Source organism: Schistocerca serialis, chromosome 4 (genome assembly GCF_023864345.2).
Source record: "Schistocerca serialis cubense isolate TAMUIC-IGC-003099 chromosome 4, iqSchSeri2.2, whole genome shotgun sequence".
Lineage (NCBI taxonomy): Eukaryota > Metazoa > Arthropoda > Insecta > Orthoptera > Acrididae > Schistocerca > Schistocerca serialis.
The window spans coordinates 394,191,028-394,218,884 of record NC_064641.1 but is presented as its reverse complement, the minus strand read 5'-3'; the positions used below and the strand labels follow the sequence as shown (position 1 = coordinate 394,218,884).

General features: G+C 40.5%; 1 protein-coding gene across 1 annotated transcript in view; it reads left to right on the top strand.

Moving 5' to 3' along the window:
* Window positions 1–27,857, top strand: part of LOC126474913 (phosphatidylinositide phosphatase SAC2) — a 373,240-nt gene that overhangs the window by 335,039 nt on the left and 10,344 nt on the right. Inside the window, exon 14 of the mRNA XM_050102409.1 lies at window positions 7,990–8,208. Within this exon, the coding sequence (XP_049958366.1) occupies window positions 7,990–8,208 (219 nt within the window). The remainder of the gene's footprint in view (window positions 1–7,989; window positions 8,209–27,857) is intronic.

The following is a 27,857-nucleotide window of genomic DNA, read 5'->3' as shown; positions in this document are numbered from 1 at the left end:
CTACCTTCAATGGTGGTTCCTTAAAAGTCATGGTCTCTCTTTAAGAATGTCAGGGCAAGTTTTTCCCAACTCACAGGCAAATTTGTACTGTAGGAATGACATAACTTTCTGCTATCAATTGCTAGGCTCTGTCACCTTGAATATAATGCACTTGAGTCATTACATAGTAAAAGGGCCAAAAATCCATCTACATGCAACGACAAAACAGCAACTACGCAATCCTTAGTGTGTGCCGCACAGTAATGAAAGTAGCTACAAGTCAGTTAACTGTTAATGTGTTTCCAAAACCACTAGCAATACACCATGAAAGAATACAGATTCCAGCATGTTCTCATCCCTCAACTATACAAATCGCGCACCTTAACTCTTGTTTCACATAGCCCATAAACATACTTCTGTACCAGTAAATAATTACACAAGGCCATTAAATATATACTCACTACTAAAAATCTCCCCGCACCACATGAATTGTTAGGTGAATCCTAACTTTGTCAACATTGAAACTAAAAAGCAGATCCTCAAAAATTTATCTTGGAAGAATAAGTGAAACAATATATATCATCAGTAGTCTCTTCCAATTATGACTTACCACACTCAACAGCTCTCTTCCGACAACTGTCTTACCTAAGACTATTCCTTCACAACTTGAACTGACTTCTCATTTGGTTGAAATGGTGCTGCCTATCGAGACCATGTTGAAACAGATTGGAACCATTAATTTTGACCAGTGAACAGTCTCACTATTTATGGAATATTTCATTGGTTCTTGCTGGAACATAGATATATTAACAACTTGAATACACAATATTAATGTTCCACAACAATATTTATTTATTAGTTTGTTATGAACTGGCTTTTGGCCTCTTAGGGCATCATCAGATAACTTAAATCTAAACAGATAGTCCATACAATTTCAGTGAGAATTCATAGGTGTACGAAGATTGTTGTACAAATGTGTGTGACATTTTATGACTACGTACACAGGTGTCCAAAATTAAAGCAGCGAACCACTGTTTCCCCATCCTGTGTCTAATTATGATACAATAATACAAACTGTCAACAGGTGTCTGTATGATCATGTTCTGCGTGGACAACCACACCAGTGATGATGTCAGGGCACCTGTCAAACGGTATAGTGTTTCCTGGGTAGTCCCACATCAAGAATTGCTGTGTACACTGTCACAGATGATGCAGTATGGCACAGAGAAGACGCCTACCAAGCTTTGTGCGGTGGTGGGCCATGGAAAGAATGGAAACGGGATAGTTGCAATTTGATGTAGCCTGATGGCTTAATGTAAATCATCCTGTTAATTTTTTGGATGTGGTGACAGTTTATAGAGATTTAAACTGTATACCAATGACCAGGGCAGGGCCGACAATGTGTAACATCAAAAAGGGAGATCTTTTATTTGGCTGTAAGGGCACAATGGTATGGCCTTAGTACTGCAAGGCAACTGCCGTCTGACTTCGCAACATACACTGGATGTGTTGTAGCAAGGCAAATGGTGTACAGAACGCTTCGGCAGAGTGGCCTTTATTGTCAGAGACCTGCTGTATGTGTATTTTTGATTCATCTTCACTGAAGGGAACATCTAGAGTGGAGCCATCAACATGCCATCTGGATGTACGAACAGTGGGTCAGTGTTCTTTTCACATATGAGTCCCGATTTTGTCTGAACAGCGATTCTCAATGGATTCGCATTTGGGGGGAATGTGAAACATGATTTTGGAGCCCAACCATTGTGGAAAGAGATTGATATTGAGGGTGATCCCTAATGGTGTGAGCAGGGACTATGTTGATCACTCGAACACCTCTTCATGAAATTGCATGTTTAAATTGTCAAGGTTTAACTACTGTCAGGTATCTTGACGAGATCTTGGGACATCTTGTGTGGTTGTTGCGAGGTGCTGTGGGCCCAGACTTTGTATTGCTGAACAATAATGCTCTACCTCATAGAGCATGCATGGTTGATGTTTTCTTGGAATGGAAGATATTGCAAGCATAGTTTGCCCTGCTCACTCTCCCAATTTGAATGCCATAGACCATGTTGGATACACTAGGGACACAGGTTGCATCACGTGAGCATCCACCCATCACTCTCCAAGACGTGTGAGCAGCAATGCAGGAAGAATAGGTGTTATTGTGCTAACATGAGATTGATAACATCATTCATAGCATGCCCTGTTATGCATGTTGCAGTTGTTTATGTTCTGTAATCTTTATATTGTTTCTACTTTGCTATCACCTGATTATACTTTTTTTGCAAAATAAATGCAATCTTGCAAGATTTCTGTTTGTTGCTTTAATTTTGGACTCCAGTGTAGATACAAAACACAAGCATAATATTATACTTAAAGAGCCTCTGAACAAATATACTTATATTACAGTATTTTCAAATATTAAAATTACACTCCTGGAAATTGAAATAAGAACACCGTGAATTCATTGTCCCAGGAAGGGGAAACTTTATTGACACATTCCTGGGGTCAGATACATCACATGATCACACTGACAGAACCACAGGCACATAGACACAGGCAACAGAGCATGCACAATGTCGGCACTAGTACAGTGTATATCCACCTTTCGCAGCAATGCAGGCTGCTATTCTCCCATGGAGACGATCGTAGAGATGCTGGATGTAGTCCTGTGGAACGGCTTGCCATGCCATTTCCACCTGGCGCCTCAGTTGGACGAGCGTTCGTGCTGGACATGCAGACCGCGTGAGACGACGCTTCATCCAGTCCCAAACATGCTCAATGGGGGACAGATCCGGAGATCTTGCTGGCCAGGGTAGTTGACTTACACCTTCTAGAGCACGTTGGGTGGCACGGGATACATGCGGACGTGCATTGTCCTGTTGGAACAGCAAGTTCCCTTGCCGGTCTAGGAATGGTAGAACGATGGGTTCGATGACGGTTTGGATGTACCGTGCACTATTCAGTGTCCCCTCGACGATCACCAGTGGTGTACGGCCAGTGTAGGAGATCGCTCCCCACACCATGATGCCGGGTGTTGGCCCTGTGTGCCTCGGTCGTATGCAGTCCTGATTGTGGCGCTCACCTGCACGGCGCCAAACACGCATACGACCATCATTGGCACCAAGGCAGAAGCGACTCTCATCGCTGAAGACGACACGTCTCCATTCGTCCCTCCATTCACGCCTGTCGCGACACCACTGGAGGCGGGCTGCACGATGTTGGGGCGTGAGCGGAAGACGGCCTAACGGTGTGCGGGACCGTAGCCCAGCTTCATGGAGACGGTTGCGAATGGTCCTCGCCGATACCCCAGGAGCAACAGTGTCCCTAATTTGCTGGGAAGTGGCGGTGCGGTCCCCTACGGCACTGCGTATGATCCTACGGTCTTGGCGTGCATCCGTGCGTCGCTGCGGTCCGGTCCCAGGTCGACGGGCACGTGCACCTTCCGCCGACCACTGGCGACAACATCGATGTACTGTGGAGACCTCACGCCCCACGTGTTGAGCAATTCGGCGGTACGTCCACCCGGCCTCCCGCATGCCCACTATACGCCCTCGCTCAAAGTCCGTCAACTGCACATACGGTTCACATCCACGCTGTCGCGGCATGCTACCAGTGTTAAAGACTGCGATGGAGCTCCGTATGCCACGGCAAACTGGCTGACACTGACGGCGGCGGTGCACAAATGCTGCGCAGCTAGCGCCATTCGACGGCCAACACCGCGGTTCCTGGTGTGTCCACTGTGTCGTGCGTGTGATCATTGCTTGTACAGCCCTCTCGCAGTGTCCGGAGCAAGTATGGTGGGTCTGACACACCGGTGTCAATGTGTTCTTTTTTCCATTTCCAGGAGTGTATGTGACTGTATGAACCAAATGTGTTATACAAGTGAGTAATGGGACAGGCTACTATGTCATGTAGACAAACTGGTGAATGTGATGAACAGGCCAGAAAAAAAAGGGAGGAGGAGAGGAGAAAGAAGTCCATGGAATGTGAGCATGGAACAGCTATTTATGTTTTAACTGTTCCATGTCTTATGTTCCATAGAATCCCCCCCACCCCGCCCCCAATTATCCACCCACCGTTCTTGAGCCTGTTCATCACATTCACCAGTCTGACATAGTAGCTTGTACCATTACTTACATGCACAACATATTTGGCTTATACATTCACATAAATTTAATATTTGAATATACCATAATATAAGATTTTTTTTGTTCAGTCTCTTTAGGTATTACGTTCTGCTTGTGTTTTGTTTTGATACAGCCATAAAAAGTCACATATCTTTGTACAGCTATGAATTCTTGCTAAGTTATGTAGACTATCTGTTTAGTATTAAGTTATCTGATGAAGGTCTAAGAGGCTGAAAGCCAGTTCATAACCAAGTATTAAATAAATGTTATTATGGAACTTCAATGCTGTGAATTCAAGTTGTTAATAAGTGCCACTATTCCTTTTAATGATTTAAATATTGTTTTTGAAGCCCCTCAGTTACATTCTCAATGGCTACGTCAGATGATAGGTTGTAACCTCACTAGATTGTGGGGTGGCAGGTTGTAGCACTCCGCAGCAGTTCCGCAGATGAGCATACTTCATCTCGATTTTACGAAAGTTACAATACGGAACTGGATCTTGTTCAGATTACTGATTTGTTTGGATTAGCCAGAATTATGGTGACGAGTTTATAGAATGAAGTATACCAAGCAGATAAGTAGGTATACCATAGTAACAAATGGGAATAAGTGTGGAACCAATGGCTCACTCTCACTCCCTGCCCTCGTTGTTGTGCATTGTTGAGACCTTTGTAGTGTCTGAGGTCAGTGCACTGCCAGTTGGCTTGCAAAGTGCTTGGTTATGTTAGCTATCGATCGCTGGCACACATAACAGTTGTATTGTACTTATTCAGGTGTAGTGGTGTATGCATTTTCATTATGAGTAAACGGAAACATACATCGTTAACTCTCAAAGAAAAACTGAATGCTTTGAAGTGGATAGACAATGGTGAGAATGTATCTAAACTGGCAACGGAACTGGGTGTTGGTAAAGCAACCATTTGTAATTGGAAGAAGAACCGAGTGAAGCTTGAACAGTCCTGTGCAACGTCTTCTTGATAAACACTCAAAATTCGGCAGACTTTGAAACAGTCCCAGTACGATAAAGTAGATGAAGGTCTTTTCCTTTGGTTTACGCAGGTAAGAGAAAGGGGAACTCCTTTGAGTGGAGCACTGGTTCAGGAGAAGGCTGTTAACCTGAACAAGTTAATGAATGGTGATGAGTCTTTTAGTGTGAGTACGGATTGGTTGGACAGATTCAAAAGACGTCATGGAATCTGTCAGCCAACAATTACTATAGAGAAGCTTTCTTCTGACTGTGATGCAGCGAAGGAATACGTGATGAGTTTGAAAAAATAAGAGTGTGAAAGTATTCTCCTCAACAAATTTATAACGCTGACGAGACTGGCCTTAATTTTAGGGCATTGCCAAGAAGAACCCTGGCATTGAAAGCAGAAGACCATGATCCTGGTTTTGAAATGTGCAAAGATCGTGTGACTTTATTAGCATGCAGCAACACTGCTGGTAATCACGAGCTGCCTTGAATGCTGATCAGCAAATCTGCTACGCCCAGAGCTTTTAAAAACTGCAACATGAAGCCCCTGCTCGTATGTTATCGCAACCAGAAGAAAGCATGGATGGATGGTAAGCTGTTCAAAGAATGGTTTCACGGCTACTTTGTTCCCTCTGTTCGACAGATTTCTGAGGAAAATCATTTGTTTCCCTGTGCAATCATTTGATTGATAACGCAGCATCTCACCCCAGCACTGAGGAATTATGTGATGGAGAAATTGTGGCGAAGTTTTTGCCACGGAAATGTTACACCACTTCTACAGCTGATGGACCAGGGCATACTGCAAACATTAAAACTGATTTACAGAAAACAATTTTTAAGAATGCTGATCCAAGATGATAGCATTCCTTTAGTGGACAAAAATAAGACCAATTTGAAGAATGTTGTTTATTGGGCCGCTGAGGCATGGCAGAATATTTCAGAAAATACTCTGAGAAAATCGTGGAGAAAGCTGTGAACATCTCTTGAATTTCAGGACAACCTAGTTGAAAAGGAAGAGGAAAATCTACTACAAATGATACAGACAATCCCTGGATATGAAGAAGCTAGTGAAGGAGACATAGATGAGTGGATGGCAGTGGATGGGGCCTGTGTGGAGAAACTTACTGGTGCTGATTTAGTCACTGCTTTGGCTCAAGACCAGGAAGAAGTGGACTGCTGTGACAGTAGTGACAATGAGCCTGAAAGCGACAAAGGAGAACTGGTGCCACACAGTGACGCAGCAGAAGCCCTTGACGTCGCGCTACTTTATTTGGAGCAAAAGCCCACTGCTACACCCACTAATTTGATATTTATGAGATGATGGCACAACTATGCATCATATAACAGACTGTCTTCATTATGCCAAAAAACAATGACTGAGTTTTTGTCATCTAAAAATAGGGATAAAATATCCGCTGTATTTAGTAAGTTTGACAGCTTTTCTTTCACTGTTATGCATTGTTTAAACCTAATGTTTCCTTGCCAATTTTTCTAATACATGTTTATTGTACTGTGTAAATTAAAGTAGTGTGCATGTATGGCAGTTTACCCCACAGTTTTCCATACGTAGACTAACATTTTTCATGTTCAGATTACCAGGGTTCGGATTAGCAGGACTCTGCTGTATTAGAAAACTTTAACTGGCATTCGTTTTTACATTTCCTTGGATATTAAAACTGTTCCTGGATAGTAATTCAATAAGCAAAAATGATTAAAAAAAAGTGGTTGTGCATTCTCAATGTGGCATAGCACAAGCTCCTGCTCTTCCGCAACCTTGAGTAATTAATTCAGGAATTTCCAGGTTCCTTCACTTCATAGTGAACTTCAGTTTTTCAGAAAAAGGGAAATGAAGTATTTTGTAATTTGTTGTTGAATTTCCTCTGAAGAGTCTTAGTCAGATCTTTGCCTATCTTAACGAAGCAACTATGAATAATTGCTGAGGTAATTATTCTGTATTATATTACTTATACTATTGTCTGGTTAATTTTGTAATCCATTGGCTTTGACCGATAATTTTCATTTTGTTTGTTTTGTAATCAGGCTTGAAGATGATTGCATATAGTGGTTGACACTGGTTGCCTCATAATAATTGTAGTGACACAGATATATTACAGAAAATTGTATATTACTCTGAGACCATGTACTTCTCAATTGAACTATCGTAAGTTTCATGAAATCATCTCCAAGGGGGCATTTGGGACATTCCTCATGACTAGACCCTTGTTATGCCGTTCTCTTCTTGCAGCTACTCTCAGTAGGAGTTAGTTGATGACTTGTACTCTAATTACTACTTCTCCGTTTGGCTCCACCTGGCTCAGAGCCCAGTGTCCAAAAGAAAACTATCAATGTGGGTGCCCAGAAAGGCCAACTGGATGCTGCACTGCCTCTGACTATGTTTGAGCACTGAGAAAGCATCTAGAATACCTGTGGCTATAGGAATACACAGATACCCAATGACAGTAGTAAACTGCACTAAAAATTAGGTCGACAAAGATTATTGACTTCACAAGATAGCAGAGAGGGGGCTACACCTCATTGTTGTTATTAAATTTTTATAGAGCGAGGTGAAGTATGTCTTTAGAAATAACAGAAAAAAATTAATAAAGTGTTTGTGTCCATCATCAGACTTTAAGGAGATGCTATCTCCAATTATCAACAAGCCTAAGTTGCTGAAGCACACGCAGTAATCCTTGTTAACATCACATCACCAGTTTTTGTGTTAAAAGATTCATTGTCACAAGAGCAGCTAGTAACACCTGTCCTTCAACACTAACTTCCAGGAAGTTTGGAAAGGACATGTCACATGAAGCCAATAAATTATGTTAGTTGTTTCATCAATGGAATTTACGGATTACAATTTTTGTATGTATATATTCAATGGTACAACTGACAAATTTCCTGTTTCAGAATCTTTAAAAGCTATATGTGAAGCTTTTATGGTCGCTGTTGAAGTTGCAAACTTACCACCCATACCATACATACAAGGAAAACTTGAACGCAAAAAAAGCAAAGTTTTGTCAACAAATTCAAGAGGGCACACACCGGGAATTTATTTAGATGTCTGCCAAATACCTCATATGACTCGGAATGTATCTGAAACCCAATTACTGGCTCTTAAGAATGTTGGTAAGTTAATTATGATCTTTCTGTTGAAGCTCATGTTAATTTCCCTGAAGATAAATAGCTAATTTTCTAATTTTAAAGAACGGAATACAGTTATGTTTACATAATAAATGGTTTGGGTAAGTGAATCTTTGTCACTGCTTTACATTTATGTAATTGTTACTTGGTTCTTATTTGAGGTAAAATATTGTGATTGACATACTCACTATGGGATAAGCATTTGAAAGAGGTATGTATATGTAGTCAAATTTATCGATTATTAAATGGTAATTGATTAAATTTCCTATACTGAAGTAAGTAGACATACAGTATCACTTAACTGCTAAAGTGTATATTCATAGGGATCAGGAGTTATCTGAAATTGAATGATTATTACTACAAAATTGCTCTTCTCTGGAAAATTATGTATCAAAGATTAATTCTGTTTGCAACAAGTTGAACTGCTTGAATTTTGAGTAGAAGACTAAGAAATTGCCTCCGTTCTATTTCTTGGTGTGCCTGACCAGTAAAAACTGATGATTAAGGGTTTGGAACATTTGAATATTCTCTCAAAAATAAAAGCTCATTTGGTTTTGATGGTGTTTCCAGTAGAGCACTAAATATTTGTTTCCGTATGATAAGCCCGGTCTTATCCCGAATATGTAATGCGTCACTAGCTCAAGGCATTTTTCCTGAGAGATCTGAACTGTGCTATTGTTAAAACTTTCTTTAAGAAAAATGATAAGAGACAAGTCAATAATTATCAGCCTGTTTCACTAATGACATCATTTTCCAAAATTTTTGAGAAGGTGGTGTATTCTAGAGTACTATCTCACCTTAGCAACAATAATATCCTCAGCAAATCACATTTTGGGTTCAGAAGATTGCTGTACTGATAATGCCATTTACAAACATGTTCGCTCACCAGATTGTACAAGCATTAAATAATAAAATAGTTCTGGTTGGTATTTTTTACAGTGTGTCACAGGCATTTGACTGTCTGAATCACAGTATTCTCCTAGATAAATTGAAGTTTTGTATGATTCCAATATAGTCTGGGGACATAATGCTGACTGGGGAGAAATCACGTATGGGGCTCCTCAAGATTCAATCTTAGGTCCACTATTGTACCTCATATATGTAAATGATCTTCTGTCCAGTAGGTTTTCTGTGTATGGTCTCACCTCAGTAAAAAATTTCTGCAGTACTGCACCAATAACAAGTTTAAAAATTGGTGAGAAAATAATAAATAACTCCTAAAACAACTTAGTTCAGCCACATTTGCAGTTCAAATTATTGCAAATCCTTGGGAGAGAAATCAGTAAGTTGACTTATTTTGTCTGTTTTCATTCAATAATGCAATATGGAACAATGTTCTGGGGTAACTCATCTTTAAGAAAGAAAGTCTTCATTGTGCAAAATCAAGCTGCACGAATAATATATTGTGCTCACCCCTGTAGACGTCTGTAGAGTTGGGTGGTCTGCCTACTGCTTCACAGCGTATTTATTCCTTTGTGACATTCAGTATAAATAATCTACAACAGGCTTGTGTCTGTATGTGTGGATGGATATGTGTGTGTGTGTGTGTGTGTGTGTGTGTGCGAGTGTATACCTGTCCTTTTTTCCCCCTAAGGTAAGTCTTTCCGCTTCCGGGATTGGAATGACTCCTTACCCTCTCCCTTAAAACCGACTTCCTTTCGTATTTCCCTCTCCTTCCCTCTTTCCTGATGAGGCAACAGTTTGTTGCGAAAGCTTGAATTTTGTGTGTATGTTTGTGTTTGTTTGTGTGTCTATCGACCTGCCAGCGCTTTCGTTCGGTAAGTCACCTCATCTTTGTTTTTATATATAATTTTTCCCACGGGTAATGTTTCCCTCTAATTTTTTATATATATATATATAAAATATGAAAAAAGCATGTGTGGATGGATATGTGTGTGTGTGCGAGTGTATACCCGTCCTTTTTACCCCCCTAAGGTAAGTCTTTCCGCTCCCGGGATTGGAATGACTCCTTACCCTCTCCCTTAAAACCCACATCCTTTCGTCTTTCCCTCTCCTTCCCTCTTTCCTGACGAAGCAGCCGTTGGTTGCGAAAGCTAGAATTTTGTGTGTATGTTTGTGTGTCTATCGACCTGCCAGCGTTTTTGTTTGGTAAGTCTCATCATCTTTGTTTTTAGATATATTTTTCCTATGTGGAATGTTTCCCTCTATTATATATATTTCTTTTTGGAGGGAAAAAAATGTTCTGAATGTAACCACATGTACAAATGAATTTGCATTGTGAAAGTAAAATGACTCTTTCCACATCATTACGATGTGTTGTGCAAAATGATCCATGAAACGTGAACCTAACTAACTCTTGCAACTGGGGTGAAAAACTGCTCCAAAAGGCAGAAGAATCAGCAGTGATCAATGACATGAGGGAGCGGAAGACAGTGGAAATCACTATGTTAAAGACACACACACTGTATCCACAGGAAAAAAGCCAACCATGAGAAAGATTGTGAAACCAATGAAAATGTAACATGCTACAAGTCTGACTGTGGAATGTCAGGAGTTTGAATGTGGTAGGGAAAATCTAAAATGGAAATGCAAAGACTCAGTCTCAGTGACATGAAATGGAAAGAAGATAAGGATTTCTGGTCAGACAAATATAGAGTAATATCAATAGCAGCAGAAAATGGTGTAACAGAAGTAGGATTTGTTATGGATAGGAAAGTAGGACAGAGAATGAGTTACTGCAAACAGTACTGTTATAGGGTTGTCCTCATTATAACTGACTACAAAAGAATGCCACCAACAGTACTTCAGATATATATACCGACGTCACAAGTAGAAGATGAAGAGCTAAAGAAAGATTAAGGTAATACTGAATGGGTGATTCAGAATGTAGTGGGAGGTATAACCTAAGAATTGTGAGGGATTTGAATGCAGTAGTAGGGAAAGGAATACAAGAAAGAGTTACAGGAGAATATGGGCATGTCAGGAAGGTCGCAGTTCATAGTAATAGACGGCAAATCATCAAGTAAAACTGAAGTGATATCAGGTGTTCCCCACGGAAGCGTCCTGGACCTCTGCTGTTCCTGATCTATATAAATGACCTGGGTGACAATCTGAGCAGTTCTCTTAGGTTGTTCGCAGATGATGCTGTAATTTACTGTCTAGTAAGGTCATCCGAAGACCAGTATCAGTTGCAAAGCGATTTAGAAAAGATTGCTGTGTGGTGTGGCAGGTGGCAGTTGACGCTAAATAACGAAAAATGTGAGGTGATCCACATGAGTTCGAAAAGAAATCCGTTGGAATTCGACTACTCGATAAATAGTACAATTCTCAAGGCTGTCAATTCAACTAAGTACCTGGGTGTTAAAATTACGAACAACTTCAGTTGGAAAGACCACATAGATAATATTGTGGGGAAGGCGAGCCAAAGGTTGCGTTTCATTGGCGGGACACTTAGAAGATGCAACAAGTCCACTAAAGAGACAGCTTACACTACACTCGTTCGTCCTCTGTTAGAATATTGCTGCGTGGTGTGGGATCCTTACCAGGTGGGATTGACGGAGGACATCAAAAGGGTGCCAAAAAAGGCAGCTCATTTTGTATTATCACGTAATAGGGGAGAGATTGTGGCAGATATGATACATGAGTTGGGATGGAAGTCATTAAAGCAAAGACTTTTTCGTCACGGCAAGATCTATTTACGAAATTTCAGTCACCAACTTTCTCTTCCGAATGCGAAAATATTTTGTTGAGCCCAACCTAGATAGGTAGGAATGATCATCAAAATAAAATAAGAGAATTCAGAGCTCGAACAGAAGGTTTAGGTGTTGGTTTTTCCCGCGCGCTGTTCGGGAGTGGAATGGTAGAGAGATAGTATGATTGTGGTTCGATGAACCCTCTGCCAAGCACTTAAATGTGAATTGCAGACTAATGATGTAGATGTAGATGTAGAGAATAGACTATTTGAGTTCTGCAGTAAGTTTCAGTTAGTAAAAGTAAATACTCTGTTCAAAAATCACAAGAGGAGGAAGTGCCCTTGGAAAAGGCATGGAGATACAGGAAGGTTCCATTTGGTTTACATGATGGTCAGACAGAGATTCTGAAGTCAGATATTGTATTGTAAGGCATACTAAGGAGCAGATATAGACTTGGATCACAATTTAGTTTTGATGAAGAGTAGGCTGAAGCTTAACCCTTCATTGCTGTCTTTTGATCTCGGTGATCAGAGTGACGTTGATTCACAAGGTGAGGTGGAAGAACGTGGAGGTGGTGCTGTAACAGAGTAAGATGATGAGGACACTGCTGAAGATGAAGAAAGAAGAGACAATAAAAACAAGAAACTTCAATTTTGGAAGAGAGAAGACCACGTGGGTCAAAAAGAGACCTGGAAGAAGACATTGCATGGGATCTCACATTGCCACCTTCCTGGAGTCACAGGAAATGCTAAGAATGCTAGAAGTGCTGTTGAATATTGGAATAATTTAGTCACTGACAACACAATCATGAAATACAGAAACCAATACATTGACACTAACACTATCACATGGATTGTTTCTCTAGAGAGAGAGAGAGGGGGGGGGGGGGGGGGGGATCGACTGAACTAAGGTATTTTATTGACTTGTTTTACGTAGAAGGTGGATACAGAGGAAATCATCAAAATCTGCTGGAACTTTGGGGAACTGAAGGTGACAGCATTGAAAAATTCGAATTGGTTTACCAGAGCCCAATGGAAAGAATTCGACCAACTGGCTCCTGTTCATGAAGTTCTTAGAAAATTCTAAAAAAAGGCCATTGTGAAGAGGACAACGTCACAATAGATGAAATGCTTCCAGGTAGATATGTTTTTCGATGCATACTATCAAAACCAAACAAATATGGATTAATACATTTTGCTCTTGTTGATGCTAACGTGATACACAGAGTGAACATGGAGATCTGTGTTGGATTATAGGCTGCAGGTCCTTTCTGTGCCAGCAACAAGCCAAGTGAAATTGCCAAGAGAATGGCTAAACCTGTTGGTCACAATATCACTGCTGAAACTGGTTTTCTGGTTTTGACCTCATCGACTATTTGAAGGCAAAAACGCTGTTGTACGTTGGAACTGTCAGAAAAAAGGAAAAGTCAACTGCTATTAGATTTTGTTGATGTGAAAGGGAAGAAACAATTCAGCAGTATGTTTGGCTTCAATGATGCGAATGTTTTGGTTTCCTAAATACTGAGCCAGTACAAAAATGTAGCAGATCGGGGCTTTGTGACACTAGATATTAAGTGTCAGTGACACAGGGGAGCAAAGGTCATTATTTTGTCAGGGATAGCAGGAGGGAAAGTGACACAATGGATTGTGTTCTTTCCTTGGCTCAGAGGGTGAGGTGTGGGTGAAACATTGGTAGTTACACTACCAATCATTTATTAACACGTAATACCCTTTAAACAAACAGAGTAATACATTGTGTTTTAACTCCTCAATTCCTCATGGCAGCGGTGCAGCGCGGAGTCGTAGCGTGCAGATTGAAGTGACCACGGCTCATGTTGCAGTGGAGTGCCAGGTGACATATTCTTCCATTAAGTACCATACCTGTGACCCACTGCAACAGTGGTGCAGTCCCTTCCTTGTGAATTTGCTCTGTCCTGGAATCAAGCCAGCAACCCTCAGGTTTGGCATCTTCTGGCGGAGTTCATCAACCTCTAGGTTCACAGGTATCCCATTTGGTTAGGCCACAGTGCCTTTGTCCTCACCAGCCCATGGATAAGTACCATAGGAACTTCTCTCTGGCAACATATGGGATGGCATCTTCTGCATGGACCTAGTGGCACGGTAGTGACATCATCTTCTGTCGAGCAGCGTAGCGGTTAAGTTATTGCAGTGAAGTATGACGTCCACCGACAAACCATCAGTCATCTGTCCAGACAACGTTTCTTTGTCACTTTTCTATCCCCTCTAAGGACCACCTCATGCTCATTTGTTTGAGGTATTTATTCGGTGTTTTTGCCAATGTCGTGAAGTTTACAGGGTGGTGACTGACTCTTCGGTCATTGATCTGTGCTTCTCAAGTTGGGCATAAATGTGAACAATATCAATACATGTGCCAGCTTTCCTCATCTTACCTCTATTCTGGCGTGGTCAGGCATTTCCCTGTTGTCCTCTTTGCCAGATAAGTCATGCACGTGAGTTCAGTATGATGACAGTTTCTGGAACATTGACTGCTGATGTGCAAACTGTACTGGTCGTTGTTCTCCTTGGAAACATTGCCCATCTGCTCAGTCGTTGATCTGTCAAAGTGCTGACTGCTGCTGCGTAAACTCCACTGGCCATTGACCTCCTTTTTTGACTACCGCCGCTTTTGAATATTGTGGCTTAAGGTCTCAAAGTCTGTAACATGTTCACTTAACGTATAATAAGTATTTACGGATTTTTCTGCCAGATTTCTGCTTTGAACAACCAAGGGTGACACATAATTATTATATGTAATTATTATACACCCTACATCCCTCCCCCCGTCCAGAAAAATTCACCCTCGAATTTTCTCTTATGTCCATCTATAATTGACTAACAAACAGGAAACAGAAACAAAGTGGAAACATTAGTCCATCAGGAAAATTACATTATACATTCAATCTATATTATATTGAAATACATCAGCATTAAGAAAAATCGAGCGAGGTGGTGCAGTGGTTAGCACACTGGACTCGCATTCGTTCAATCCCGTGTCCAACCATCCTGATTTAGGTTTTCCGTGATTTCCCTAAATCGCTCCAGGAAAATGCCGGGATGGTTCCTTTGAAAAGGCCTTCCCTGTTCTTCCCTTATCCAATGAGACTGATGACTTCGCTGTTTGGTCTCTTCCCCAAACAACCCAAAACCCAACCTAACCCATTAAGAAAACTTCTGAAAGTAATGTTAGAAATATGGTAGGATGATGATCAGTAACAAGACAATGAAGTAGAAAGCAACAGTGATTTCTATGTACATTTTAGCAGTACATGTGTATGCTCAGTATTGTAGCCATTCAACTGAAATTTGATGTAGTGACATGTTGTTGTTTGTCTTGGGTTTTCATCTGATACACAGGAAACCAGTACAGTGTATGAATATGAACAAGAAAGTTCCAGAAATATCTGTGCTCAGTATCATAATTCTCATTTTATGTTCCTATTTCAACTGTACAATATGCTACATCATAGTGTTGGCATCAATCTTGCTTTGTTGTGCAGTGATAAAAACATCTAATGACTGCAGGATGGAGGAATCAAGGGAGTTGTTCAGGTAAGACAAATTCTGAGTAGCCAATAGTTGCATAGGCGTTTCTGGCTAGTGAATTAGTGGGTATGATGAGATGACAATGGTCAAACTGGTTATGGTTGTGGGTAAGTGAAATTTCATGCCTGAGAGAGAAAGTAATGTGCCATTAACTATCAGTCCACTACCGCATAGTTCAGTATGTTCGATTGTAGTAGCGGCAGCATGGTCAAAACAGTATGTGAAGATATCAGTCAGTTGGTTAACTGCATAAAGCCAGTGTCCTCCTACTTGCTCGAAAAAATATGGAGTAGCAGTAGTATGTCACACAGGAAACTTGAGACTTTGTTTTGCTCAAAAAATAAGAAGGATTCACAGTTATTGGTGTTCACTTCAGTGACATGTGATGGGCATTTGGTAACAGCTTCACTGTTGCAATAGCATTCAATGTTTTGGAGATTAGGAATAATTTACGTGTTCGAAATTGTACAAATTTGTTATGTTGGCCCTCATTCCAGTGGGAAAGAGTGCACTGAATAACAGTCATAGACATATGTTTTGCCAGTCACTGGGAAGGAAATATGAATTTGTAATTTTACGTCATCTGTGTCCACTAGTACCTATCTATGTAGTAGTACTACAGCAAGCATTCCTTATTTGGAAGGACGATTAATTGTAGTGACTCCTGTAACTGTTTATGGATCCAAATCAATAAGAATATAAAGTTTGTTGGCGATAGTAAAATTGGTGACAAGTATCACTATACTGCATGGTGAATGGCTTCCTTGAGATCCTCTGCTGTTAGCCATGCATCCACTAACTGATCTGTGAGCAATTGAAGTAACCTCGCTACTGAGATCTTATCATCCCCTCTACCTAGTCTGTTTTGTATTATCTTTAAATCAGTATTCAGTGCTATGGTGTAACATTCCTAATGGCCTTGTTGTTATTGAGTAGTGCTTTTTCTAAGTCATTTAACCTATTGGTGTGCCAGACAATAGGGGCTCGTTGGGACCTACTATAACTGTAAGTCTTATTTAACTGCTTGATATCATTGTTGTCTACTGTGTCAAAAATGGTTTTTAATAATTTACCACCCTCATCTAAATCATTTGATTGTATATGGCACTAATCCTTCTATTTGATGCAATTGGCCTCATAACTGGTCATATGAGTACTGCAGAGTTTTATATTCACTTGCCACCTCGTCAAATATCTCCGCTTTTCTTGCTGCTGACTTTAAGGCACTAAATTCTAGCTCTAACCTTCCAAGTTCATTATTATGTGCCATAGATTATATTCCAATACCATTGTTCACTGATGATTAGTTAGTACCATTGCGTCCTGTCGAACAAAAATGACACCACTCCTCAATTAGTGCACTTATAACCCATAGGTCGTGTTATTCATATCTGCAAATGAGGAAGGTAGTGCTGCAACCATGAAGGACCCCATTGTGGTAGAAGGCGATACCCATAATATGGAAAGTAGTATTGCTAAGTGCATCTTACATAATTGTGCTTTTATGACAAAAGAAAAATTATTGTGCACTTTGTATGACCTAGACACCCTTATTAATACATTCTACTGAATGACTTTACTTATTTAAGTGTACGGTGTCTGATCATATGTTGGTACTGCCTATTATTTAAAACTCAGAATTCCCCTTCATGTATTTTTCTAATTCCCTTTTCTGTACATGACCCCCTGTTAGTACATTATCACTAGAATCTGTAGTATAGGAAGCTTATTTGTATTGGTATGGTAGATTTTGTATTGTGGATGCGTAATTCACTGCACGCAGCCAAAGGTTATAAGGGTGCCGAGTGCGTTTTCTGTGTTGATGGATCAGCGGTCATCCGTTTCTGTGGTCCAGCACACTTCAGAACAATACTTGCTACTGTTGGTGGCATTACATCTGTTATTCCCTTAAAAGGTTTCAACTGGCTTGCGTGAACAATAGTTGTTTCTGTGGGTAACTGTAACTCGACGTTAAACTGGTTATGTAATTTCGACAACTTGGTAAGGACCCTGGCAATTTGTCATAAATTTTTTGTTTTTCATTTAGCATCATGGGTAGTGGATAGAAAAACCTATTGCCCAATTTTGAAATTCGATACTTAGCGTGTATGTTGTGTAATTTCTCTTGCCATTCTAATGCTCTGTTATTTGCTTTATGCACTTTCTTCCACACGTACTGAATGATTTGAGCAAATGTCCCAACTGCTTCTCCATTCTTTCCTTCTGTAGGCTTAATAACATCGAATGCTGATGGCATCTTCCTTCCATATAACTTCATAAGGTGACATGCCCGTTCCTTTGCGTGTTTCGGCTTTGTAAGTACTTACACAGTGTTGAATGCTGATATCCTGGTTGTTGTGTTGGTCATTGATAAAATAACTAAGCATCTTCCTGATAGTGCGGTGAACCCTTTCTGTCCATCTGTTTGCCTGTGGGTGTAATGGTGTGCTGCATAATTCATGTACTTTAAGCAAATGGTAAAATTGTTTCATAAGTTTGGGCATGAAGTTACTACCTTGGTCAGTTATAACTGCTTTTGGTGTGCCAAATTTTAAAATCCAATTATTGACCATATCTTGTGCAATGGTGTTTGCCTGTTGATCAGGGAGACTTACCATTGTAAGATACCTTGAGAAATGATCTATTATCATTATTCCCAGCTGGTATTTTATTAAAGGAGCCATAAATGTGCATTCCTAATTTTTGAAATGGGCATGACACTTCTGAGAGTCTTTATAACGGTATACATTGATGGCAATAGTCTGCTCACTAGGTGCATGGTATGCAATTGTGCACATACTGTGCTTTCTTGTCTCCAACCAGAAACATTCAGCAACATGTCTTTCAGTAGTTCTTTGACCACTGTGACCTAAAGGCATGTGATCATGGGCCTCATGCATGACTACCTGTCAGAGGTGTTTGGGAACCACAATTCTTGGTCTGAGTGTAGTCGTTCAACACAAAACGCCATCATGTAGACAAAGCTGCCATTGCGTCTCATATCTTTTGCAATCTGTGTCTGAAGGCTGTGTTTTTTGCCATTCTTCTGTAGCGCAACCTACTGCTTCTAATACTGCTATCTTCCTACTAAGACAATCTACATTGGAATGTTTCTTCCCCAGTTTATGAATTACTTCAAAGTCCATTTTGTAGAGGCATAGAGACCAATGTGTCAGATGACTTGACGGGTCTCTCAGCCCAAGTAATCACTGGAGAGCAGCATGGTCCATGATTATCTTGAATTTATTCCCATACAGATAGCACCTGAAATATTTTATACCATAGATGACACTTGATAACTCCTTTTCTGTTGTAGAGTAATTCTTTTCTATCATATTTAATTGTCTGGCTGTGTAGGCCTCTGGATGTTCTGCACCATTAATTTTTTGACCCAAAAATGCTCAGGTAGCATGTGCACATGCATCGTAGGACAGGATGAATTCTTAGCTGAAATCGCATAGGTTAATACAGGACTATGTGTTAATTTGTATTTCAGTGTTCCAAATATTGTGTCACATTTTGTTTTCCAGTGAAACTTAGTACCTTTTTTTAATAACTGTCTGAGAGGTTGTGCTATTTCTGCATAGTTTTTTTTACACATTTTTGATAATAGTTTGAGAGGCCTAGAAATTGGTGTACTTCCTTGATAAATTGTGGTGCTGAAAAATCTTTAACTCCGGTTATTAGCCGTGGCTTGATTTTGATTCCATGTTCGCTGATGACCTGGCCCAAATGTGTTACTTCCGTTAATGCGAAGTGACATTTTTCCAAATTGAATGTTAATTTAGCATCCCTGAAACATTGGAAAACTTCTTGTAAGCATATCGCATGCTCCTTGATGTCTTTTGAATATGACTATGTCATCGAGGTATATTATGCATTGTTGAGATTTTAACCCATGTAACACACCATCTAGCAATCTTTGGAATGTCATGGAGGCATTTTTTAATCTGAAAGGTACCCTTATGAATTGCCAATGACCTGAAGGGGTAGAGAAAGCAGTTTTTTGTCTGTCCTCTGGTGCAACTTCTATTTGATGGTACCCGTTCCTCAAGTCAATTCTGGAGAAATATTTACTGTTGCAGAGATAGTCAATGGTATCTATGATATTCAGTAATGGATACACGTCTGAAATTGTTTTGCTATTTAAATGCTTGTAATCACAATAGAATCTATAATGTTGTGCAACATCAGCAGATTTCTTTGGCACAATTATGACATTTGCACTGTATGGTGAATCCAAATATTCTTTTATACCATCCTTTAATTGTTGATCTATGAATTCGTCTAGTAACAGTTGTAATTGGTGAGAAACTCTGTATGGTCTCCTGTAAATTGTAGTGTTATCTCTAGTTGGAATTGTGTTGTGTGATGTTTGTTGCTGTTAGCAGTCCAGGTGAACTAAATAGATCCTGAAACTCATACAACATATCCCATTCGTTTCCTTGTATGTGTGATATCTTCCAGCGCAATTCAGTTTTTGTAGGCAGCTGGTTTGCTGCTATTGTTTACATTTGACCAACTAAAATCATCTTCCTCTAAGGCACTTACGTTAGCCATTAACAATCCCTTTCATAACTCCTTGTCTTCTGCCCCAAAATTATCTATATGCACTGGTACCTTCTGTACTCCATCAATTGTTGTGGTTTGCAGTGTCTAATTCGTCATTTTCCTTGAACAGTTCCATTATGCATAGTGTGTCTGTGGGTAAAGCAGCATTAATGTCCACCCAGTGTAGCTTTCCTTTACCAAATGGTATTTTGTCCTGCGAATCTACCTTCAAGGACATTCCTTACAGTTTAGTTGATTCCTCTTCCTGGGGAGAGGGATCTTGTGTCACCTAATTGAAACAATCTCCTGCCAAGCTCCACTGTTTGCTGCCCGAGGTTGATTATGGCATGAAGTTTATTGAGAAAACCTAACTGTAGGATAACATCATATTCATTGCTTACCCTTGATATGACTCCTACAACCTCCTGAAGTCTTACATCCTCAATGTGAAAGGTCAGTGACATACAGCTTACTGAATGAATGCCACCTTCCCATTAAAATTCTTTGCTATTAGAGTGCATGCACAAGTGGAGTGCTGGTTACCAGGCACTATTAAGGGTAAAACACACAGACTATCAGTCAACTCTGGGGCTCACATGTCAGTTGTAAGTAAACAGTGCACTGGGGTCAGGAGATAGGACCATCCAAGATATAAGTTACACTTAACTTATATCTTGGATGGTCCTATCTCCTGACCCCAGTGCACTGTTTACTTACAACTGACATGTGAGCCCCAGAGTTGACTGATAGTCTGTGTGTTTTACCCTTAATAGTGCCTGGTAACCAGCACTCCACTTGTGCATGCACTCTAATAGCAAAGAATTTTAATGGGAATACCTGGCAGTGGTTCTGGGGTTCCTGTTTCTGTTTAATGGACCCCTGTTTTGCAAATTTCCCTGTACTGCTACACTCCATGATATGTATGGCCCGCCCTTTGATGATTTATAAAGTGTGATTGGTGACTATTTTTCACCATGTGTCCCTGTTGATCGCATCTGAAACAACAAACCCCTGTGTAAAATACATTTTCTCTTTCCTTGTACCTCATCATGGGGTCTATTTTCTCTAATACTGTAGCAATGTTGACTGCATCAGTTAAATTCTTTGGAAATTCTGCCCTACATGGAGCAAAGCTTCGGGTGGCAATCCTCGCAAAATAATTTCTAAGGCCCTATTCTCCACTTCTTGTAGAGTATACTATTGGTATCATCACTGGCTGACAATTGGTAAGTGTGACTATTACTTTTCATATTCTATCCACAAAGTTTTCTATTATTTTGTTGTGTCTTTGGAACATGGTGTTCAATTACTCCCTATAAAAATGGCAACTGTTCTGCTTTTTAAACCTTTTGAGCAAATCTTGTTTCAGTTCTTCAAGCATTAATGCATTTTGTAACTCCTCATGATTTAGTACGTGCGCCTTAGCTTCCCCAGTTAACGATAACTTTTTCATTTGCAAAATTTGTTCATCTGACCAGGAACTATGTTTAACGGCTGCTAACGAATCAGCAAAAAATGCTTCTACATCCTCGCTTGGCTTGCTAGAGAAGGGAGTCACAAGGGTGGCTGCTGATGAATCTAGTATGGGAGGCTTGCACTAAGCGTCGACCTATACTCGAATAAACGATTCAACAATTCGTTATTGTCAGACCTCAATTGGGCTACCTGATTAAGTAATCTCTGAATAGCCTCGTGGGTGGAAACTCCTTATGTCTTACTGTCTGTCGTCGTAATGCTTTCCTGTTTAAAAAATGGTTATTCCCACAAATATACTTCCTGTGACCACAAGAACATAAATTCTGCTATATAACATGTAACATTAGAAATCTGGTTACAAATACGACCAAAATATCAAGAACATCTAACACAATCCAAAAAGAAATTCTCTAGTGTCAAATTTCTTTGAAAAAAATGTGAGCTTTCCATCATTTGTTTTATACACCGTGGAAGTGTTATATGAAAGGGAAAAACATGTGGGACCAATTTGCACTCATCAATGTATGGAAATACTGTCCGTTGGCTTCAAAGTGTTGTCTGCTATCTGTGGACTGTTCACAGCCTGTTGCTGGTGATGACATCGTGAATTTCTTGTACCACAAATTCCCTACCAGTTAATAGAGCCAAGTTAACTGACACCAAATGTAGTGGAGTTATATTGAATGTCAGTGTCAAGGATGTCAGGAGGAAAAGCGACACTTTGTGGGTGGTGGAATGGGTTCTTTCCTTGGCTCAGTGGTGGTTCCACTATCAATCATTTATTGACACTTAAGACCCTTTAAACAAACAGGGTAATTCATTATGTTTTAACTTGCTCAATTCCTCACAGCAGTAGTGCATCACGGAGTCGTAGCATGCAGATTCCAGTGACTGCTGATGCGGCAATGGTTCATGTTGCAGTGGAGTGAAAGGCAGCTTATTCTTCCATTCAGTACCATACCCGTGACCCACTGTGGTGGTGGTGCGGTCTTCTCCTTGTGAATTTGGTCATTGTGTTATTAACTAGTGGCTGTGGTGTGGCACGGAGCGCTTCATCGTGGAATCGAACCAGCGACCCTCAGGTTAGGCATCTTCTGATGGAGTTCATCAACCTCTAGGTTCACGTGTGATGTATTTGGTGAGGACATAGTGCCTTTGTCCTCACCAGCCACCTGGGTACGTACCACAAAAACTTCTTTGTGGGAACATCTGGGACAGCATCTTCTGCATTGATCTATTGGTGTGGTACCAACATCATCTTCTGTTGAGCAGCATAGCAGCTAGGTCATTGCAGCGAAGTATGACATCCGCTGACTAACTATCGGTCATCCGTCCAGGCAACATTTCTTCGTGACTTCTTTCTCCACTCAAAGGACCACCCCATGTCCGTTTGTCAGAGGTATTTATTCGGTATTTTTGCCAATGTTGTAAAGTTTATAGGGCGGCAACTGACTTTTCAGTCATTGATCTATGCTTCTCACATTGGGCAGAAATGTGACCATTGTCAACACATGTGCCGGCTTTCCTTGTTTTTCCTCTACACTTGTGTGGTCGGGAATTGCCCTGTCATCCTCCTCCACATTGCCAGATAAGTCACGCACATGTGTTCAGTATGATGACAGTTCCTGAAGTATTGACCACTGATGTGTGAACAGGACTGGTCATTGTTCTCCTTGGAAGCATTGCCCACCTGCTCGGTTGTTGATCTGTCGAAGTGCTGACTGCTGCTGCACAAACTCCACTGATCACACCCTCCTTGTTCGACTGCTGACACTTCTGAGTATTGTGGCTTAACATATCAAAGTCTCTAAAATATTCACTTAACATATAATAAGTCTTTATGTATTTTTCTGCCAGATTTCTGCTTCAAACAACTATAAGTAACACACAATTCTACACCCTTTTGCGTCTTCATTTAGTTGTGACAGTTCAACTGATCCCAAATGTGGAGGAAAAAAATTAACCACAAATATTCACTTTCTACAGTTCATCAAAAGGTGGTGCTGAAAGCAGATGAAATGTGTGCTACTTGCAGTGTGAACCAAAACACAAAGCTCTGGCCAATGATCATTTTTTTCGCATTATTCGATGAGGTTGTATCAACTCCCAGGTTGTTTACCTTCAAAATCAATTGGAGAAACCGTGTGGAGGAACATAGTTAAAATTTCTGGCACATTAACTTGTCCTTGGAGAGCTACACCAAGTAGTATGAAAAACATTGGAATCCCGCTCAGCTTGCAAAGCCGACTCAAAAGATTTATCAAGCAGCATACAGAGAGAAATCACCACCTCCTCTACATTCCAAAAGACAGTGCACTTCCTTCACTGCTGAAGTGGGTCACAGAATGATGTCAAACAATGAATGTAAAACCTGCCACAATGAGATTTGCTTGTGCCATGGAAATGTAGTCTGTCAACACAGCGTGTTTCTTCTGGTAATTCTGAGTGAGTGTGAAAGACGTTGGCACCAAAATAGTGACTTAATTTTTATTTAATTTTTTGCATACATTTACTATTTAATAGAATTTATGCACTGAAAACTGTAGCTGTTAGGTGGTGGTGTCAAAATTTTATTCCTTTATATAGCCTGTCAGGCTCACTGCGCCTGAACACTGGTGCCCCAGAATAGTGCGTGATGGAGGATTAAGAGACTTGTCCAGAAGAATTAATGTGTAAAGAAGTGGGATACTGAAGTACTAAGAAACAGTGAGATACACTTGAAATCTTCCAAGGCTACAACACTGTGATAATAAATACCACAGTGAGTAATGCAGTTAAAGAGGAATGGACATATCTAAAAAGTGCAATCACAGAAGTTGGAAAGAAAAATGTAGGTACAAAGAAGGTTATTGCGAAGAAACCTTGGATAACAGAAGAAATACTTAAATTGATTGATGAAATAGGGTCTGCCAACTTTGCTTCTCTGTGTGGCAACGTGTTGCTTCTGGTAATTCTGAGTGAGTGTGAAAGATATCAGCACCAAAATAATGACTTAAAATTGGAATTTTTTTTGCATACATTTACTATTTAATAGAATTTATGTACTGAAAATTGTAGCTGTTTGGGGGTGGTGTCAGAATTTTATTCCTTTATATAGGGTTTTTCAGCATTCATTTTCATATGTTCTGTTTCTGTATGTTCCAATGAAAAACATTGTTTACATTTAGGGCGCTAAAGTTGAAAGTATGAGATAATAGGTGGTTTCAAAATCTATGCCTGTCAGGCTCATTGCTCCCAAACACTGGTGTCTCAGAATTGTGTGTGATGGAGGATTAAGAGACTTGTCCAGAAGAATTAATGTGTGAAGATGTGGGATACTGAAGTACTATGAAATGATAAGATACACTTGAAATATTCCAAGGTTACAACACTGTAATAATAAATACCACAGTGAGCAATGCAGTTAAAGAGGAATGGACATATCTACAAAGCGCAATCACAGAAGTTGGAAAGAAAAATGTAGGTACAAGGAAGGTTATTGCGAAGAAACCTTGGGTAACAGAAGAAATACTTAAATTGATTGATTGAAAGAGGGAAGTAAAAAAGTTCAAGGAAACTCAGGCTTACAGAAATATAAGTGACTTAGGAATGAAATAAATAGGAATTGCAAGGAAGCTAAGATGAAATGGCTGGAGGAAAAATGTGAAGAAATTGAAAAACAAGTGCTCATCAGGAGGACTGATTCAGCATACGGAAAAGTGAAAATGACCTGAAATCAAGAGCAAGAATGGCAACATTAAAAATGCAATGACAATTCCACAGGGAGAAGCTCCCAACCCATTCTGCCAATAGTTTCCGGTATCAGTGGTGCCATAGGAGGACAAGCATTGTCTTGAAAAAGAAACACACCATTTATCTGCCATCCCAGCTGTTCCCCTTCCAGCAGAAGATTGACTTTGTTCAATCACACTTGAGTAGTATTGGATGTTGATAGTGCTCCTTGTGAGTTAACGAGCATTGCGCTCTTAATTAAATATATGACTGAAAGGGTCAGCCTACAGGAATTGTGAAATGAACCCTGTCGTCCAGGACCGTGTGCCACAAAGGACGCAGATTCACCACAAGGTGGAGAAACTCACAGGCATCTATTGTCTATTGAGGCCTAAGTGCTGTAATGTGCAAGTGAGACAGACGAGGACCTATGTCGTGGGGAAACCCAGTAGAAGGTGTTTGTGGCCAGGAAGACCTAGCAGTGTTAAATATGGCGGACCTAAGATCGGCCATAAAGGGAAACATTTATGGAAACTATTTAATTCTGTAGTAATGCAGAGAATGAAGCCACAGTAATTTTAATCACCATCCTTCATAAATTTTCATGGTGGTCCCAATAAAACTTGAATATTGATCATATCTATAATAGTTTATGATTTACTGTTAACTGAAATTCACAAGTTTTGTAAAAAGACCTAAAATCTGAATGCTTTAGTCGATCTTAACGATTGACATCATTAAAATGACAATCATTAAAATGACATCATTAAAATGACAAATGTTGTAAATATCAACTCTGTAACTTAATTTGTTTAAAAGATATCGTAAATTTAAATTATCAGTATTTTCAGTTAAGCATCAGACCATCATTTCCTCCACACAAGACACATGGAACGATAACAGAATGACACCTTATTGAATCATTAGATAATGGCATATTTGTTGTAAAGTTTAGTGCATAATACTTAACTTTTGTTCTTTATTTATTTATCAGAAAGCACATTGGTGCAAGGCTACTGGCCATAACATTCAAAGTTAAGGAGGAAATTGTATTGGTTTTATGCAGAAAAATTTAACATCTACATCCATACTCCGCAAGGCTCCTGGCAGTGTGTGGCGGAGGGTACCCCGAGTACCTCTATCAGTTCTCCCTTCTATTCCAGTCTCGTATTGTTCGTGGAAAGAAGGATTGTCGGTATGCTTCTGTGTGGGCTCTAATCTCTCTGATTTTATCCTCATGGTCTCTTCGCGAGATATACGTATGAGGGAGCAATATACTGCTTGACTCTTCGGTGAAGGTAAGTTCTCGAAACTTTATCAAAAGCCCGTACCGAGCTACTGAGCGTCTCTCCAGCAGAGTGTTCCACTGGAGTTTATCTATCATCTCCGTAACACTTTTGTGATTACTAAATGATCCTGTAACAAAGCACGCTGCTCTCTGTTGGATCTTCTCTATCTCTTCTATCAACCCTATCTGGTACGGATCCCACACTGATGAGCAGTATTCAAGCAGTGGGTGAACAAGTGTACTGTATCCTACTTCCTTTGTTTTCAGATTGCATTTCCTTAGGATTCTTCCAATGAATCTCAGTCTGGCATCTGCTTTACCGACGATCAACTTTATATGATCATTCCATCTTAAATCACTCCTAATGCGTACTCCCAGATAATTTATGGAATTAACTGCTTCCAGTTGCTGACCTGCTATTTTGTAGCTAAATGATAAGGGATCTTTCTTTCTATGTATGCGCAGCACACTACACTTGTCTACATTGAGATTCAATTGCCATTCCCTGCACCATGCATCAATTCACTGCAGATCCTCCTGCGTTTCAGTACAATTTTCCATTGTTACAACCTCTCGATACACCACAGCATCATCTGCAAAAAGCCTCAGTGAACTTCCAATGTCATCCACAAGTTCATTTATGTACACTCCTGGAAATTGAAATAAGAACACCGTGAATTCATTGTCCCAGGAAGGGGAAACTTTATTGACACATTCCTGGGGTCAGATACATCACATGATCACACTGACAGAACCACAGGCACATAGACACAGGCAACAGAGCATGCACAATGTTGGCACTAGTACAGTGTATATCCACCTTTCGCAGCAATGCAGGCTGCTATTCTCCCTTGGAGACGATCGTATAGATGCTGGATGTAGTCCTGTGGAACGGCTTGCCATGCCATTTCCACCTGGCGCCTCAGTTGGACCAGCGTTCGTGCTGGACGTGCAGACCGCGTGAGAGGACGCTTCATCCAGTCCCAAACATGCTCAATGGGGGACAGATCCGGAGATCTTGCTGGCCAGGGTAGTTGACTTACACCTTCTAGAGCACGTTGGGTGGCACGGGATACATGTTGACGTGCATTGTCCTGTTGGAACAGCAAGTTCCCTTGCCGGTCTAGGAATGGTAGAACGATGGATTCGATGATGGTTTGGATGTACCGTGCACTATTCAGTGTCCCCTCGACGATCACCAGTGGTGTACGGCCAGTGTAGGAGATCGCTCCCCACACCATGATGCCGGGTGTTGGCCCTGTGTGCCTCGGTCGTATGCAGTCCTGATTGTGGTGCTCACCTGCACGGCACCAAACACGCATACGACCATCATTGGCACCAAGGCAGAAGCGACTCTCATCGCTGAAGACGACACGTCTCCATTCGTCCCTC